General features: G+C 38.0%; 2 protein-coding genes and 1 long non-coding RNA gene across 3 annotated transcripts; 2 read left to right on the top strand and 1 right to left on the bottom strand.

The window, feature by feature from the left end:
- The first annotated feature begins 374 nt into the window (after positions 1–374).
- Positions 375–6962, top strand: LOC148738374 (uncharacterized). Its single transcript, XR_015997266.1, has 3 exons — positions 375–2068; positions 2687–2812; positions 4442–6962. It is a non-coding gene; the product is annotated as an uncharacterized LOC148738374 (long non-coding RNA).
- Positions 6963–10669: 3707 nt separating this feature from the next.
- LOC148738373 (uncharacterized) lies at positions 10670–13927 on the top strand. Its single transcript, XM_088750857.1, has 2 exons — positions 10670–10826; positions 11065–13927. The coding sequence occupies exons 1-2, from the start codon at positions 10713–10715 to the stop codon at positions 12100–12102; spliced, it is 1152 nt and encodes a 383-aa protein (XP_088606983.1). The 5' UTR covers positions 10670–10712; the 3' UTR covers positions 12103–13927.
- LOC148738372 (uncharacterized) lies at positions 12152–16261 on the bottom strand. Its single transcript, XM_088750825.1, has 3 exons — positions 15804–16261; positions 14006–15647; positions 12152–13586 (listed from the first exon to the last, which is right to left on the bottom strand). The coding sequence occupies exons 1-3, from the start codon at positions 16111–16113 to the stop codon at positions 12815–12817; spliced, it is 2724 nt and encodes a 907-aa protein (XP_088606951.1). The 5' UTR covers positions 16114–16261; the 3' UTR covers positions 12152–12814.

The raw sequence follows: 16261 nt of genomic DNA, 5'->3' as shown, positions 1-16261 counted from the left end.
AATCCCCTCTTCACCATAAAACTTATCCTTACTCTATTCTCTCTTCCCTGAAAATATGATCGTATGAGTTGTATGGCTTTATCAGAGAACTTGTAGGCCTGCAGCTTATTTATGAGCAACTGAGGGGTAGGAGAGTCAAAAGCCTTGCTCATATCCGATGACAATATGCCGACAATTTTCTTACTGTCCAGTTCCGCTCTCCATGGCTCGGTCATCCTTATTAGCGTAGTCTCACAGCTATTCTTTGCACGATAGGCAGTGATAGGATCACTGAGTCTGTCATCCATAAACTTAGGGAAAGTATGTTTTTATGGGGGGGGGGGGGGGCGGTGGGCCGAGGTATTTTAGGAATTTTTTGCCGAAAAAGTCGTGGCTATCCCACTTTCCAGATTGGATTGATGCATGACCCTTCATAAATGCCTACACAAAAAGGATCTGACCCTCCCCCACCTCCACCAAGACAAAAATAACGGGAAGTGAAAATAACTGACAGGAAGTGTTGCTCACATAACCGCGTCTGCGCGCAAAGCAGTCAATTGCGTGGCGTTGCACGGTGAAAACTTGGAAATGGGCAAGGATGTGCGAGGAATAGAAAGAGGGAAATGCGCTTGTGGAGAATGCGAATAAGCTGTCGTCCTTGAGGGTGGACGAACTATCCTTGTACTTTTCCCATCACAAGATCACCTTCAACGGGAAGAAAGCTGAAAAAGTCGCAATGAGAAAAGCGCACATTGGTAGCCTGCTGTACAATTTAATGGGGCGTCAATAACCTCGGAAGCCCCCACTCAGAAATGTACAGCAACAAGTGACCTCGTCACTTTCCGAGGTGGAAACTGACTCGCAAAGTGATGTAGTAGATCGAGTTGTCGGTTCAAGCCCGAGTAGTTCAAGTAACGAATCGTCACCGGACACTAATTTTATACCAGACCCCGCGCGGAAACATTACCGACGTCAAAATATGGACGAAAGCGGGCACGGATCGAGAGAGACAATTACGGTAGTTGGGACAAGATAGTTTTTTTGACATAATATTTCGACATCTGTTTTAAATGACGTAGATTGATTTAGACTGTAGCTTTGCTTGTATATATAAGTTTTAGGTTTCTATACACTTCGCTTGTTTGGTAACAAACAATTAAAAGTCAACTAACCGACATGGAGTAGTTTTTTCTTTGCCATAAAAAAAAGACAAAAAAAACTATTACTCTCCCCCGGCTGCGTAACAGGTTTGACCCTCCCCAATTTGTAAAATATTTAATAATTACCCTTCCCTCCGAAGCCCCGGCCCACCCCGGCAATAAAAAACGTACCTTCCCGTTCTGACTTGTTGGCCCAGCAATACTTCATAGACTTTATTCACACATGGCAGCACCGTCATAGGTCTATAGTTAATATCCCTTTGTTTATCATCCTTCTTATATACCGGTATCCATTCTCCACGCTTAAACTTTGCTATCCATTCTCCATTTCTGATCACCTGATTAAAAATCACAGCAAGAGATGGAGCCAACTCATTTGCGCCCACTTTGGGGATACTAGGTTCTATCCTGTCATAACCGCTAGACTTGTTTGGGTTTAGGTTGCTCATGATTTTTCGTAGTTCGTCACAGGTAATTTCGCAAAATTCAAATTGATTTTCATGTAGATCTTTCTGATGGAGATTAGTGGAAATGTGATTCATGAACTCACTCTCCGTACAGTCAGTTACCTGGTTCCCTCCAATTCCTTCAGCAATTGTGGAGAAGAATTTAACAAAGTGGTTAGCTACTTTGAATTGATCCACTTCCAACACATCATTAACCTTCCAGCAGATATCACCGCTGTTACCGCGCTTGTTCCTGAGGTCAGCTCTAAAGGGTTACGGAATTAATGCTTAAGAAGTTTAATTTCATTTATTGTTTCTTTGCAGATATTGACGAATGCAGCTCTTCTATTTCCATCTGTCATTTAAAAGCCAATTGTCAAAATACTGAAGGATCATATCGTTGTAGGAGTGTGACTGGATTCAGCGGTGATGAAAAATCTTGTACCGGTTCGTAAAGTTATTGAAAGCAAACTTGGTGGCCAGGTAATTAATGGAATGGCTTAGAATGGTAGTCTTGGGGCTAGAAACTTAAAATTTACGGTCTCTCTCCAGCAAAGGGTTAATAAATTAGTAATAAGCCGCGCTGTTGACTAATCCATTCTGGTGGTAACCTACCATTCACATACTTTCATCTTCTTTTTGTTCTTCATTTGTTCTTCTTCCCCTTCTCTCCTTGCACTTTCTTTGTTGCTAGTAAAGACCTTGTGAGGTTAAAATTGTCTCTGTTGTTGGTAAATCCTGTTGCATTGCCATGCTATTGACGGGTAGGATTTTTGATAACCGAGAACAAGTTCAGCAAGTCTGACATAAATGTTCTTTTCTTAACTTCGCTTATGTCTGTTAAAAAAACAATAGCAACCCTGAAACGAAATAACCAAACTGTAAAGAAATAATAATAATAAAAAAATAGTAATAAGCGATGCAATACAAACAATATCAATTGTCCAAAATGAAGAAAAATTGAAACAAGAGCAAAACACCGAACACGCCGGGAAGACATGGGAGATATGAATAGACAAGCAAACAGAGAGATAGACGAATTGAGATCGTTGAGCTTCATGTCGGTAAAACCTTTAATACCGTAACTTTGGTTTTTAACAGATGCGGACGGGTGTCAGCTGGGATCCTTTTCCTGTCAATCGAATGCCAGGTGCATCAACACATGAGGTTCATATGATTGTGAATGTCTTCATGGATATTCAGGAGACGGTCGGTACTCATGCTCAGGTACCTTTTCTATTTTATCAAGTAGTTGTTCGTTACGGTTATGATCGGAGGCAGCATAAAGCGAAATCACACGTTTAACTAATGCACATTTTATATACGTAGCCTTTTCCTTGACAACAGCAACTATTTGTATGCTAGAAGTGGCTTACTCCACCGCAAGGAAAAAATTAAAGCCAACGCTTGAACATCTGCTGAAAAAAGTCTTTCCAAATCCTGAAGTCAAAATGCAATGAAAAAGATCTATCTGAAATTCAAAACCACCATGCCTTGCCCAGAAACTAAATCAGGCTTATAGTAAAGTGGCAAAAAAAATATCTTGTATAAAATATCTGTTTTCACTTTACTGAGAAGGAGCTGAAAATAGACGGATGGAGGTTGAATTAAAGCTGTTTGCGGTTTGTCGTGAGCATCGTACCTTAACTCTTTATTGGCACAGTATTAATTATCGTTAAGGCTAGTTTTAAATCAAAGAATCAAATTGAAGAATCAAATCAAGAATCGATTGAAATTTTAATTCATGCATTAATTCATAGTCGTATCGACTGCTGCAATAATCAAATTAGTAAGTTACAAATTAAAGAGTACAAAATGCAGCGGCAAGGTTGATACCCATGGCTAGTAAATATTGTCACATTACTCCATTACTTTTTAAACTTCATTGGCTGCCCATTCGTCAACGTATTTTATTTAAAATCCTTCTGATCACGTATAAGGCTGTTCATGGGCTTGCGCCTAATTGAATACTAGAATTAATTAAGTTAAAGACCCCCTGAAAGTACAGATTACGATCTTGTAATGAGGATCTGTTACTGAAATTACCAAAAGGGAAGATGTACTCCACACTCGGTGACCGATCTTTTCACACAGCCGCACCGAAACTTTGGAATGTTGTTCCATATTATATTAGAAATTCAAAATCGTTGCATCTTTTTAAAAAATATTCAAAGACGTATTTATTTAAAGAAGCTTTTAGTTGTTAAATATTGAATTACATTAGATACGACTATACATATTTTTGTACTTAAACTACACTATTATACATTTTTAGATATTTTATTGACATATCTTTAGCATATATATTGTATCATTATTATTTAATTTTTTCTTTTTCTATTTGTTTTTTTTTCAGCTAGATTTTTGTAACATTTTAGTTTCTGCCCTGATGAAAATGTATATTGATATTAACGCAATAGAAGTTAATATTCTTAATATTCTTTTATGCATTGTAAAAAAGATAATAATGCATAGAAACTGCTTGATTGGAGCCACGACTTCATATTCAATCGAATAAACTGGATAAAATAAAATTTCAATTATATGTTAGAATAGCTAAACCATATGCGATGAGTAGTGGAGGATATATGCGCCCTTGTCACCTTTTTGCTCTGCAATGCAAGAAAATATTTTGAAACTAAAGCCTCAAGTTAGCTGTATTGTGATTTTTTAGTCTCTCGACTTTGCTCTTTCCAGAGAAGAGAGAAAATGCACTCATCGATGGGGAAGTGGATTATTATTGAACCTTTTTTAATGATACAAGCGTCGTCAAGGCAGCTTAGTCTAAGTGATATCCTACAGCCAATTAAGTGTGTAGTTAATTGATCCATCTTTTTAATTTTGTTAATTACATAGACAGGCTGTGGACCAAATTAACCAATTACTGATTGGCGGTGGACCAAACTACGGACGTGTAGAAGTTTATCACAATGGGTAGTGGGGCACAGTATGTGATGATCATTGGACAATCAATGAAGCCAATGTAGCTTGTCGTCAGCTTGGTTTTTCTGGTGCATCACAGGTTATTTGTTGCGCTGGATACGGCCAGGGGTCTGATCCAATCTGGATGGATGGTGTCACATGTCAAGGTGGAGAGGCTATGCTATTTTATTGTACTTTCCTTGAGTGGGGAAGCCATGACTGTAACCATGGTGAGGATGCGAGTGTGGTTTGTAACACATAGATTGGTCGCAAACAACAAACTGACTTCAACACAAAAAATAGTCCATTAATTCAAATAATTCGGAGCAAGGAAAGTGATGCGAAAGAGGAAAGAAAAAATAATTGCGTCCGAATTGCAATCTAACCCCCTACCAAAATGCACTAACATTATGTAATAGAAATATGTACCAGAAATATGTACTAGGAAATGTACAGATAAGAGTACATATTTCAAATTTATTAAAATTCTGGAGGACTATAGATTTTAGCTCTGATAAGTAAATACCTTTTAGACGGGTTTTGAACGTAGTGGATGATTAAACCTCTTCGATATTAGATATGTAAAACGAGTTCCACTGGAAAATGGATCATAAAATTTCCCTACCATGCAATCATTGCTCAGTCTATATGCTAAACAATGAAGAAGACTTCTGACCTTTTTAAAAGTAAGGGTGTATGCAAGATTCAAATATAATGGGTAGATACTGACGAAAGACCTAAGGCTGGTTCCTTTGGATGTTGAAGAAGAATAGATTAGTCTCTTCATAATAGAAAAAAAAACACCACAGTCAATAATGAGAAAAGTCGTGTTACACGGGAAAAAATGTTATAATGACTTCTCTTGCAACACCGTTGTACCGAAAGTCAAACCCCATGTAACATGATACTGGTTACAACTATTGCTCAACTTTTGACTAGGCCACAGGTTGTTATTTTTTATCTCGGTTTAAATCTGTGCAAAGCAAGATGACGATTTCCCCGACTTGCAGGATCGACTAGTTTGTCACGGCTGCCAAGCACTCCGTTGACATCTCCATTATATAACAAGCAGTAGTCTGGGCTCAGTGTTGCGTTAAAAATTGTCTCGTGTAACACACGGTTGCCGATGGTTGTCAAAGAAAATTTGCAATATTATGAGCAATATTATACGCAATCAAGCTACCAAGCATTGCAGGATAAAAGTGATCTAATGACGCTTCAGAACAGAAGACTGCAAGATATCGCTATCCTTATGTTTAGGGTGAAACATAAACTATGCCCCATCAAAATATGCGAGCTATTTCACATGCATTGCTCACCCTACAACTTAAGGACGGCAGAGTTCGCCATTCCCAGATTTAGGGCCAATAAATATGGCAAACATTCGCTCACCTACTTGGGACCAAAGTTGTGGAATAAGCTACCAAGCGAAATCAGAACTCTTCCATCATTATTTAGTTTTAAAAATCGTATTCGTAAATTTGATTTAGTTGTAATGGTAGAAGACGTCAACTGTTCCAATTGAATCCTTTGTAAATCTTAATCTTTTCATAATATTGTTAGGCCTTTTTTTAATAGTTTCATTAGAAAATAGTTGATAGGTTATTAATTGTGTCCCCAATTAGTAGAGGGGTTCTTAATCCCATCGGCTAGATATTTCAAGACACACTGATAAAGTTTATGTATATATATATGTATGTAAAGGAATCGCGTAAAATGCTAGAAGAAAGGAAAAGACTTATTTCGATATGCCTGTTTATGTCACGGCATTTTATTTCAATCAAGGTAATTGTAGATTTTAATTTTGGTAATTAAGACGGATCAGTTTTTCAATCACTTCTTCTCGGTTTATATAAGTTTCAAAAGTGCTCAGTATGCAGAGAATAGCTGTCGAGGTTTTTTCGGATAAAACGTTAGAGCATGGGGATGCTATTCCCTTCAACAAGAAACAATTGGCAACTAGGAGACAAAAATTCACGGAATGCGTGTGGGTAACAACGTAGATAAAAGATGTAGCCAGACGAAATTAACATCCAACAAAGAGGTGTTGCCAGAGACCTCTTGCATAATGGCGGGCATGATTGTCACTCTTTTATGTGATTGAAAATTACTTTTCTTGACTTCATTATTAGTGAAAATAGAGCAGTTTGTACATATGTTTCTGGGTACAGAAAAGCTAATTCACATGAATATAAGTATGTCAATTCGTTTCGCATCCAAGTAAGGATCTCTGAAGTAAATTGTTGGGTAGCGGTAAAACTAATGTTGATTCTAAGCTTGGACTTGTCATCTAAGCTAACGCAGTGTTGCAGGTTGTTTCCCTTTTTTTCGTGTATTCGAGTATGAATCGTGTATTCAATCATACCTAATTTGTATATGATACTTTGGTAATAATCAAATAGTTGGTGTACACGATAATATGAATACAATTAAATGAGTCTGTATTGTTGCTTAATTACATAGTAATTTTCTTGGCAGTGATGTACGGGACGCCTGAAATGAAAATCATTAGCTTAAGCAGAGAGGACTACTGCTTAGATACAGTGCGTGGTCTCCTTAAGATAGCTCTTTATAACCACAAGGTTTAGTAAATGATACGCTACGCTGATGGCACATTCTTGGTACCTTCTACCTAAGCCTGTGCAGTTGCTGAATCGTGACTTTTAAGACTTTTTATCCGGTTCCACTTTGAGTTTCAGTATGGTCCTCCAATTAGCAATCTTGTTGCTCGGGGATGGCATTGATAAGTTGTCGTTCAATCAATGCCTCGAAACCAGCTTTCATCAGCTCCTTTCCGCTAGTTCAATAGAGACGTTCAGCAACTTCGAGTCGTTAACCTAAGGTTCCCGTTGGTGTGGCAACGCAAATAGCATCCTCTTTGTCATCAAATTATTGGGACAAAGACAGACGTGTATTTTAGATATTGGCTGTTGATCACATTTCTGAGACTGTAACTCTTTGTCAATGCATAGACAAAACTGTTCTGGATCGACATTTTACCATATAATAATAGAAGAAGAAAAGAACAACTTTTTAAAGTTGTGATGCCTTTTGAAAAAGGGATTTAGATTAACCTTTTTTCAGAAAGTACCTTAAAAAAGTTCCGCAAAGCAATTTTCATCTCGGTTGCGAACCACATTGCTCGAACGTATTGCGAGTGGTGTTGAGTCGAGCTCAGTTCTAGCAGAGGCTGGAATCAGAGACAAAAATACCGCCAAAAGATGGATGGACATGGTGGAGGATAGCGAAAATGTTACTCCATTGGAAAATTGTGGTGGTAGGCCGAGAAAAGTCAAACGTTCAGCTGAGGTAAACGTCTAAGAGAAAATTGTTGAAAATGACCATTACGCCAGCGCTGAGGTTTTAGCGTGTAGATTCTTGAACAAATCTGGTATCGACATCAGTTCAAGAACTATTCGTGGACGATTGTTATTAGAGCCGATGGGAGGTTTAGCCAAACTCCAAATAAATCTTACAGAGAAGTCCACTTGGAATCACTGACAGGCAGATGAGATATCTCGAGGGAACGCACCAAAAAATCGATCAAAATATGCATTGTTCATAAGAATTTTACTTCGCAGATGAATGTCCTATTTTTCTACGGTGTATTTCCGCGGTAAGGCCGACGCAGAAAAGGTAAAGAGTTCTATGGCAGAGTTTCCTATCGTCCGAATAAGTTTACCCTTCATTTAGCGATAGTGTTACGTGCACGAATGACCAACAAATGTCCGCTAACAAAGCATATATGAAAATAGACTCCCGAGTACGATATATGGCACGCAACGAAAATGTAACAAGAAGCAATTACCCATTTTAACTATTATTTAATTAGTTTTACATTGTCTAATTTACTTAGGTTAAAGATTAAGTTAAGCAGTTCATAAAGCAGGCTTACAATCCTTCATGCCGTGTAAGTGTTCGTCGTCTTGATCAACTTCCAATTCCAACATCCGCCGACTGAAGACCACAGCGCTTGGCTTTCTTGATTTATCGCATTCTTTCCTTGTACACAAACTCTTCCGGAGGACTTCATAGTAAACTCTGTATTCTCTATCTTCTTCGTCTCTCGACTATCGTCTTTTTCATCTCTTTCTTCTCTCCGGATATCGCAAGGTAAAAAGGTCATAGCCTCGCCATATCATAGCTTCCAAAAGCTCAGTCAGCAAGCCACGAGGGTAAGCCCTCGGGCTAATCTCCTTTGTACTTCTCACAAGCCAGCTTTTATACATTTACTTTAGTTATCTAGAATGTTCTATCGCTATTTATAGCGTATTACAAGTTGTACTATTTTTGGAAACTGCTGAGTCACATGAAGGAAGTTTCTGGAATATTACAGATCATAGATAATTCTAGAAAAGTCTGGGATTGCGTAACAGATTCAGTAAAAATAATTCGATCCTCGTAACAATAGGATCAAAAAGTTATTACATAGTTTGGCGCTCACAAAACAGCGCCAACGATGGCGAATTCCAATACGCAGCTTTTTTTTTTATCTGGGATCGTCTTGACTGCGCAGGAAGGTGCAATAATTCATCCAAACAATACTATAATCCTGTGATATATCAGTGGTTTCGAGAATCCAGGATTCAAGTTGTGATGCTACCACCGAAAGACCACGAGGAAAGCCCTACAGAATTTATTTCAAGTTATTATGCAAGAATGTGATGGAAAATGGCAACCTCCAGGTCGGCGAGCCCAGAAATATGGTTCGACAGTTTTACGAGAAGCACAAATAGCAGTTTCTGAAGTTCTTGTCCGACTGCGCTTTATCATCGCAGCGTTTAGTGGCTGGTACGAAGCGCGAACTACATTGTACAAGCCGCCAGCTTCAAAATGGGTGGAAGACCGATCCATTGGCAAGTGGAGGTTTAAACATTTCAGGGGCTAATAAAATTTAAAGCTTTTTAGAGTGCTTTCTCATGACAAACAAAGTCCTCAAACACTTAACGATGATCTTCGCGAAACAACTCTTCGAATATGGAACCGTTTTCTCAAAAATCCCCTGATTTATCGTATTTTTGTGTTTTAGTTACCAAATTTGGATATGCTGTAATGCAAGTCCTCGTTGCGTGATCTTTATTAAAATAATTTTCCTTGGAATAAGTAAAGATTTGGTAAAACATTTGACAATGAAAAACTGCGATAAAATATTATAAAGCATGACACGACGTTTCGACGTTTCCAGAACGTCATTATCAAGTAAACTAAAATAATAAAATCGAGCATATATATAATGAAGCGGTGAATAAATTACAAAACGTTAAAAGTCAAACAAAGAGTTTAGCCCTAATGGAATCGCTCTGGGTGTTTAATAAGGCCCAATTTAAACACCCAGAGCGATTCCATTAGGGCTAAACTCTTTGTTTGACTTTTAACGTTTTGTAATTTATTCACCGCTTCATTATATATATGCACGATTTTATTATTTTAGTTTACTTGATAATGACGTTCTGGAAACGTCGAAACGTCGTGTCATGCTTTATAATATTTTATCGCAGTTTTTCATTGTCAAATTTTCCTTGGGTGGAATTTATAAAGTTTAAGGTAATGACAAAGTTATTCGCGTCCCTTTTTTTGTCTTAGTCATTTGCTGTAAAACGTCGATCCAGAACAGTTTTGTCTAGTGTACTATATGTTAGGGGTGAACCTCCGAAAAAACATCTGCTTCCATTTGTTTGCATCACTATTCTGTCAAAATATTGGAAGATATTGCATATTAACAGAATGCAGCATGGTCGAGTGGTCAGCGTGTCGGTCTTGCAATCCGTCGCTCCCGGGTTCTAGTCCCGAGTTTTAAATCCTCGGCCATACTTGTAATATAGCCAACTGGTTTGCCTTCGGCCAGTTGGGATTCTTAACAACGTTATTTTCAATTTGAATTATTTGTTGAAGTTCTTTCGTGTTAAACCCGTAAACTTGCTTCTAGCTAAGTGTTTCTCCACGTTAAACTGTTTATTATTATTATTTATTATTAGTATTATTATTATTATTAGTATTATTATTATTATTAAATGGTGTGCACCCTTTAAAAAAACAACATCGTTGATTATTCGTTTAGGTCCGTGTATAAAAGTGCCCCTGAGATCATAGTTAATCGAGGGGACTGGTTATGAAAGCCGGCGAACTTCAAAGGACCGGCCTATTGTTTGGGTTTTGAGGTTGAGATACACCGTCACGTGACATTGACCGTGCATCTAAAAACAACATGGCGGACGCGTGTGATGACATGTTCTTCTTTGGAGACGATTTAGAGGCAATTTTAGGAGTTTTAGAAGAAGAAGAAGACCTTGATGAGCACTTCAGAGAAGCAGCTGCTGATGTAAGCTATAGAATCTGTTTTAATAGTTAAAATATAGCCTAAAAACGTCAAAAAGGAAGATTGAACATGAAGGTCGAACAGACTAGCTTTCGACATCATGCTTTCGATCAATCACTCTTATTTCGGGCTCTATTTATAAACCATTTCTTGCCTAAACGTTATTTTATCAGCTGTTGATTTAAAGATGATTTATGAACCTAAGTAGTGTGTGATGTTGATCGTGAATTTGGTTTTGCAGGTTCACCCACTGAGCGTCACTTGCCCTCATTGTCCAAAGAAATGCAAGAGTAAGAGCGGACTGAAACGTCACATCACTGTTAAACACAAAGATAAAACAGAAGAAACAGAAGAAACTGAGACAGACAAACCAGAAAATCGAGATCTATTAACTGTGGAAACGTATGCAAGCATCGTTGGCAATGCTAAAGTGAAACTTAGAGACAGCAAAATTTATCAAAAGGTAAACAGAGACGAGATATGGTCCTACAACTGCAACACTCTACAATCTTCAACACCTAAATTTTCTGAAATTCAGGGGCTTTATATTCAATTGGCAAAGTCTGGAAATGCAGAGAGGTTTTATGCAGCCTTTTACGCTAGCATAGTCTTGCATGCTTCGAGCCATTTTGTAGGATTATCAAGAAACTCTGCTACATTACTTTGTTCAAAAGTGGCCGACTGCCTTTTAACACATAGCAAAGAAAAAGCAGAAACTCACACATGTGAACCATTGACGAAATTATCTGATAAAGAGAAGTCAGGGTTACAGTATATTGGAGGTTATGTACTACATAAGCTACATAACAAGCACAAACAAGCAAGTAAAACACTAGAAAATGACCACGCAATCTCACTGATAATGGCTGGGAAATGGGACAATCCTATTGGTGAAGATCAGAGATTGACTACAACATTGAATCGAGGTGGACTGTGGAAGATCACAAGAAATGCTCAGTCTGTTTTTGAAAGAACTGAACACTATTTCAGGGAAGCTACACGTAAAACCAGTCTGAAAAACATTCCTTTAGCTAATATTATTTCAAGATCAATGCATGATGTAACTGTTGTCGCATCTCACTCTGCCATGTTAGCCGACTCTGAAGTTGAGATTAGCAGCCGTGTTGCCAAAGATGTTCTCCACAATATTATTAGTTTGTATGTTAGAGTTCGTTCTTTTTCATTTGTGAAGGACGTTATTCAAAAACACAAAATTAGATTGAAACAACTGAAATCAAAAGCTCTTCGCAAGGACATCAATAGGTCATCAACAGACTAATTACTGTAATATTCTTTAAATTCCCAAAACAAATAGACTTTTCTGTAAATTTAATGTTCCTGTTTTATTTAAAAAATATCATAATAAGTTTGACTGACGCTGTGCCTAGAATATGTATTTCAGGAATTATGCTACAAATATTCAAGTAGAAATACAAAGGAGGCAAATGTTTGAAAGTCAGTCCTTATGTATTACATTATTAAAACTTATATTAAATTATTAAAGCACAATTGTTAAAACCAATGATGTTTGTGAGTTGAATACATTGATATGAAAATGATATGGAATATATCAGACTGTTTACAGATAAGTAAGAAACCTTTCCCAACAATAAATGGGAACAATTAATCCTATTGATTTATGAAACACCAAATAAAACAGTGTTATGATATAATGCTATTTACAAATTTACAAAAAACCTGATAGAGTGAGCACACTTGAACAATGAAAGAAAATATTTTTAGGGGATAATCAAAACAAGGGATTAGTCTCTAAGATAACTATTAATCCAAAATCCTCACAGAATAAGTATGCTCACTCTAATGTATTATTTTAAAATTACAAGATCACTCACTATATATTTATGAATAACCCTATGATACAAAACAAGAAATTGATACTTTTTATATTTTCCTAAGTTTTAAGCTATGTTTTAAGTTAGATACACACTCATTTGGAGATACACAGGTTATAATAATCAGCAATGTCAGCATTATTTAGTTTTCTTCCTTTTTGGGACAGGGTCATCTGAGACATTAACCCATGCCTTGTTTTTGTCTTTCCTGCCTCGGGTATTACCAGACTGACAGGTGACAGCGCGTTGCACTCTGATGGTGTTATTGTTGTAACCAAATTGACGCATATCTGGGTTGTCACTTCTCCTACCAAGCTTCCTCTGGTTCCCAAAATACTCCTCAAGGGGATCTTGGCAAAAGCGCTCAGTGAGCACATATTCCATCCCTTCATTAAGTAGAAACTTTGTAGCCTCTACAACTGAATGAACTGTGATTTTCAAGCCTTCGTAGGTTTGCCAAGAGAGAAACATCTTGCTCCTTGCATTGTTGGTGTACTCACCAGGACGATTGGCCACACTCTCTCTCCAATTTCTCAAATAACCAAGGAAATCATTGGTTAACCAGGCAAACCGTTGATCATTCACTGATGAATATGGCTTGAGAAATGGCTTTCTTTTACGCACATGCTCATGTTGGTTGCGAACATTCAGACAATCAAAGAAGTTGTCCATCATTTCGCACAATTTAGATGTGGCGATGGTGTCGGGAGGACCAAATGACTTAAGAACATTTGCCACTGAAGCACTGAGGATCTGGACAGCAAGGTTGACTCTCATTGTAGAGTAAGCACTGAGCTTAATATGGTCATAAGTTAACCGAGGAAGCAGCTTTAGGCCATTGTCAAGGTCTTGATGAAACAGCTGGATAAAATGCTGCCAGAGGATATAGTGGCCATCATTCCACATGTACCTACAGAATAAGACATTGGTTATTACTATCAATCACTAAATCAAACTACTTCCTTATCGTAGTTTACACCTAAATCATTATATGAATTCTGTAAATGTAATGTTGTTTTGAATAACTAAGGAAATGTAAATCCACCCAAGTTTTCAAGGGAGTTCCCAATCACAACCCCCCTCCTTACGTAAAAATCTTATTGTTTGTAACCATAGTAACCATGTTAGCTAATGTTATCTAGTCAAAATACCAATAATTCTAGCTTGACTATATTATTTCACCTCTTACTAAAAGCAAGGGAAATGTTTGACTCTGTTGTCAATTATATGAATAAATCATACAATTTCTAACATGGATGCATTGAAAGTGCAAATTTTATTCTGTGAAATTATATCTCTACAATAATAGTTTCAAATATATCGACTTACCGAGTACATGTACCATGACCAGAGCTGTAGACACAATTTCTTGTAGTCTTAATGAGATGGGGAGCATCAGAACAAAAATATATGAACCTGTCGGGTGCATAGAGGTTCACAGTGCGATAGCACACATCAGTTCCAGCATTACCATCAAGAGCTTTGTGCATTCTGTACAATGCTCGGTTGGGTGACGCTCCATCTGATGTACTTGCAATCACCCAAAGATTACAAGCTAACTCAAGCACACATACTGCTTGCCAAAACAATGGCATAAGCTGATAAGATGTAATCCCATCGGTGGCAAAATAGGCTAAGCTGAACTTCAACTCAGTACAGAGACCTCTGATATAAAAGACCATAGCATGGCTTGCAATCTTGTCAGCTTTTTCAAGTGTTCCAAAGTTTATATCAGGATCTCCCAGGTCAAGGAAACCAGTTAGTTCCCCAGATACTTTGTCAAATACCAGATTTGACAAAATTTTCATTTCGTCAAAAAGGAGCACAATGTATCGTTGCACATCGAAGTAGCTGTTTGTAAGAACATTCAACTCCTCAAGTACTTCCTCTTGAATGCCAGCTTTGGGTCGTATACAATTTCTATAGTCCTTCAATGTGCGTTGGCTCGGCAGTACAAGGATGTTACTTTTCCTGAGCTCTTCATAGCATGCTGGGGACTTGGTAGCAAGTGACAAGCAGTATCGAATGATCATAGGATGGTATCGGACACCAGTTTTACTCTTTGTCATCAATTTCTTTTGCTGCTGCCAGAACAGATCCATGAATGGAGTGATATTTTCATTGGATGTCCCCAATATACTTGTAATGTCATTGCTTAACTGGTTGTCTACTTCTACACTTGACTTTTCTATCTCTGATTTCATTTCTTCAAGCTTTCGTTCTAGTTCTGCACACTTAAGCCTCTGTGTTTTTAGGGTTAGCTTTATTCTCTCTGGTGTTGTGTGAGAGACTGGAGCAAACAAATGAGCAGGCTTTGCAAGCTTTCTTTGCTTTGCTTTCTGATCCACCTCTGACTTGTGAGAGTATTTGTAGCAAACACAGCACTGCTCACCATGCTCCACCAAAACTTCACAGTCCCCTGTTCTCCAATATTCCAGCTGTGGGAATATCTCAGAATCATCTCTGAATAACGGATCCACTGACTTCGGTATAATGTGGTGTACGATATCGGATGACAGTTCAAATGGTCTCACTCCAGGGCAAATCAAGAGAACATCAATTCTCTTGATAAGTTCAGAGACTGTGATGTTCATAACGGATCGCAAGGTTTCAAGATGAATCGCATGATCATCTGGCAGAAACCATCCAAACACAGACACAGAAAAACCAAGACTATCATCGATGGTGAGCTGAATCTTTGGTAACACAAGCAGAGAACTCTTCTTTGTCAATACAATTCGATCGATTGCTGCCTCTAAGATCCACTCACTTAGAATTTTCAAAGATTTCACTCGTTTTACTAGATCTTTAAAGTCACTGTAGCATTTTTTAGGGGCCACTTCTGGGATTTCGTTGACTGCGCTTCGAGGTGGACGCACATTTACTGGTGTTGTGAAGCTACGCTTCGGCATGTTTACTGTTGGCAAGGCACCAAACTTCGGTTTCTTTTTCTGCATCTTTTCAGATTGAACTAGAGTAGAAACAATCACAAACAAACAGAATCAGAATATAACGTTTGAAGTTTATCAAAGCTCAAGTTAATTGATAAGCTATGCACCTAAGCACCGCGCAGATTATGTCTAGGATCGCGTGTAGTTAAACTTATAAGATTGCATTTAATACTTACAAATCTCAATATCCTCGGGCCTAAAATGGTTTTCGCACGTAAAGACACGATCATTGTCGATCTGGCGCTTGAAATCTTTGTCTACAACGCGTGTTTTGGTCAATTCGTTTAGCCAAAGTTCTCGCCATTTCTTGTATTCAGCATTGCGAGGGGCAGGAAGTTTCCAGATGCCGATTCCTTTCGTTTTGCGGGACGAGCCGCAACCAAAAACAGAGCAGTTATCTCCGGGCATTCCTTCTTCATTTATAGATACATACAAGCAGTATTTAAGAAGGAATAGTAATATTACAGACGTAAAACGTGCAGTCATCAGTACAAACGCTCACATGTGAGACGCCATCTTGAATCTATGTGATGCACGGTCACGCTAGGTTGAACTCGAAAAACCAAAACAATAAGCTATCCCTTTGAAGTTCGCCGGCTTTCATAACCAGTCCCCTCGATTAACTATGCTGAGA

This window comes from Stylophora pistillata, chromosome 2 (assembly GCF_964205215.1).
Source record: "Stylophora pistillata chromosome 2, jaStyPist1.2, whole genome shotgun sequence".
Taxonomy (NCBI): domain Eukaryota; kingdom Metazoa; phylum Cnidaria; class Anthozoa; order Scleractinia; family Pocilloporidae; genus Stylophora; species Stylophora pistillata.
Note: the sequence above shows the minus strand (reverse complement) of the source record. Positions and strands in the feature narration are given on the sequence as shown.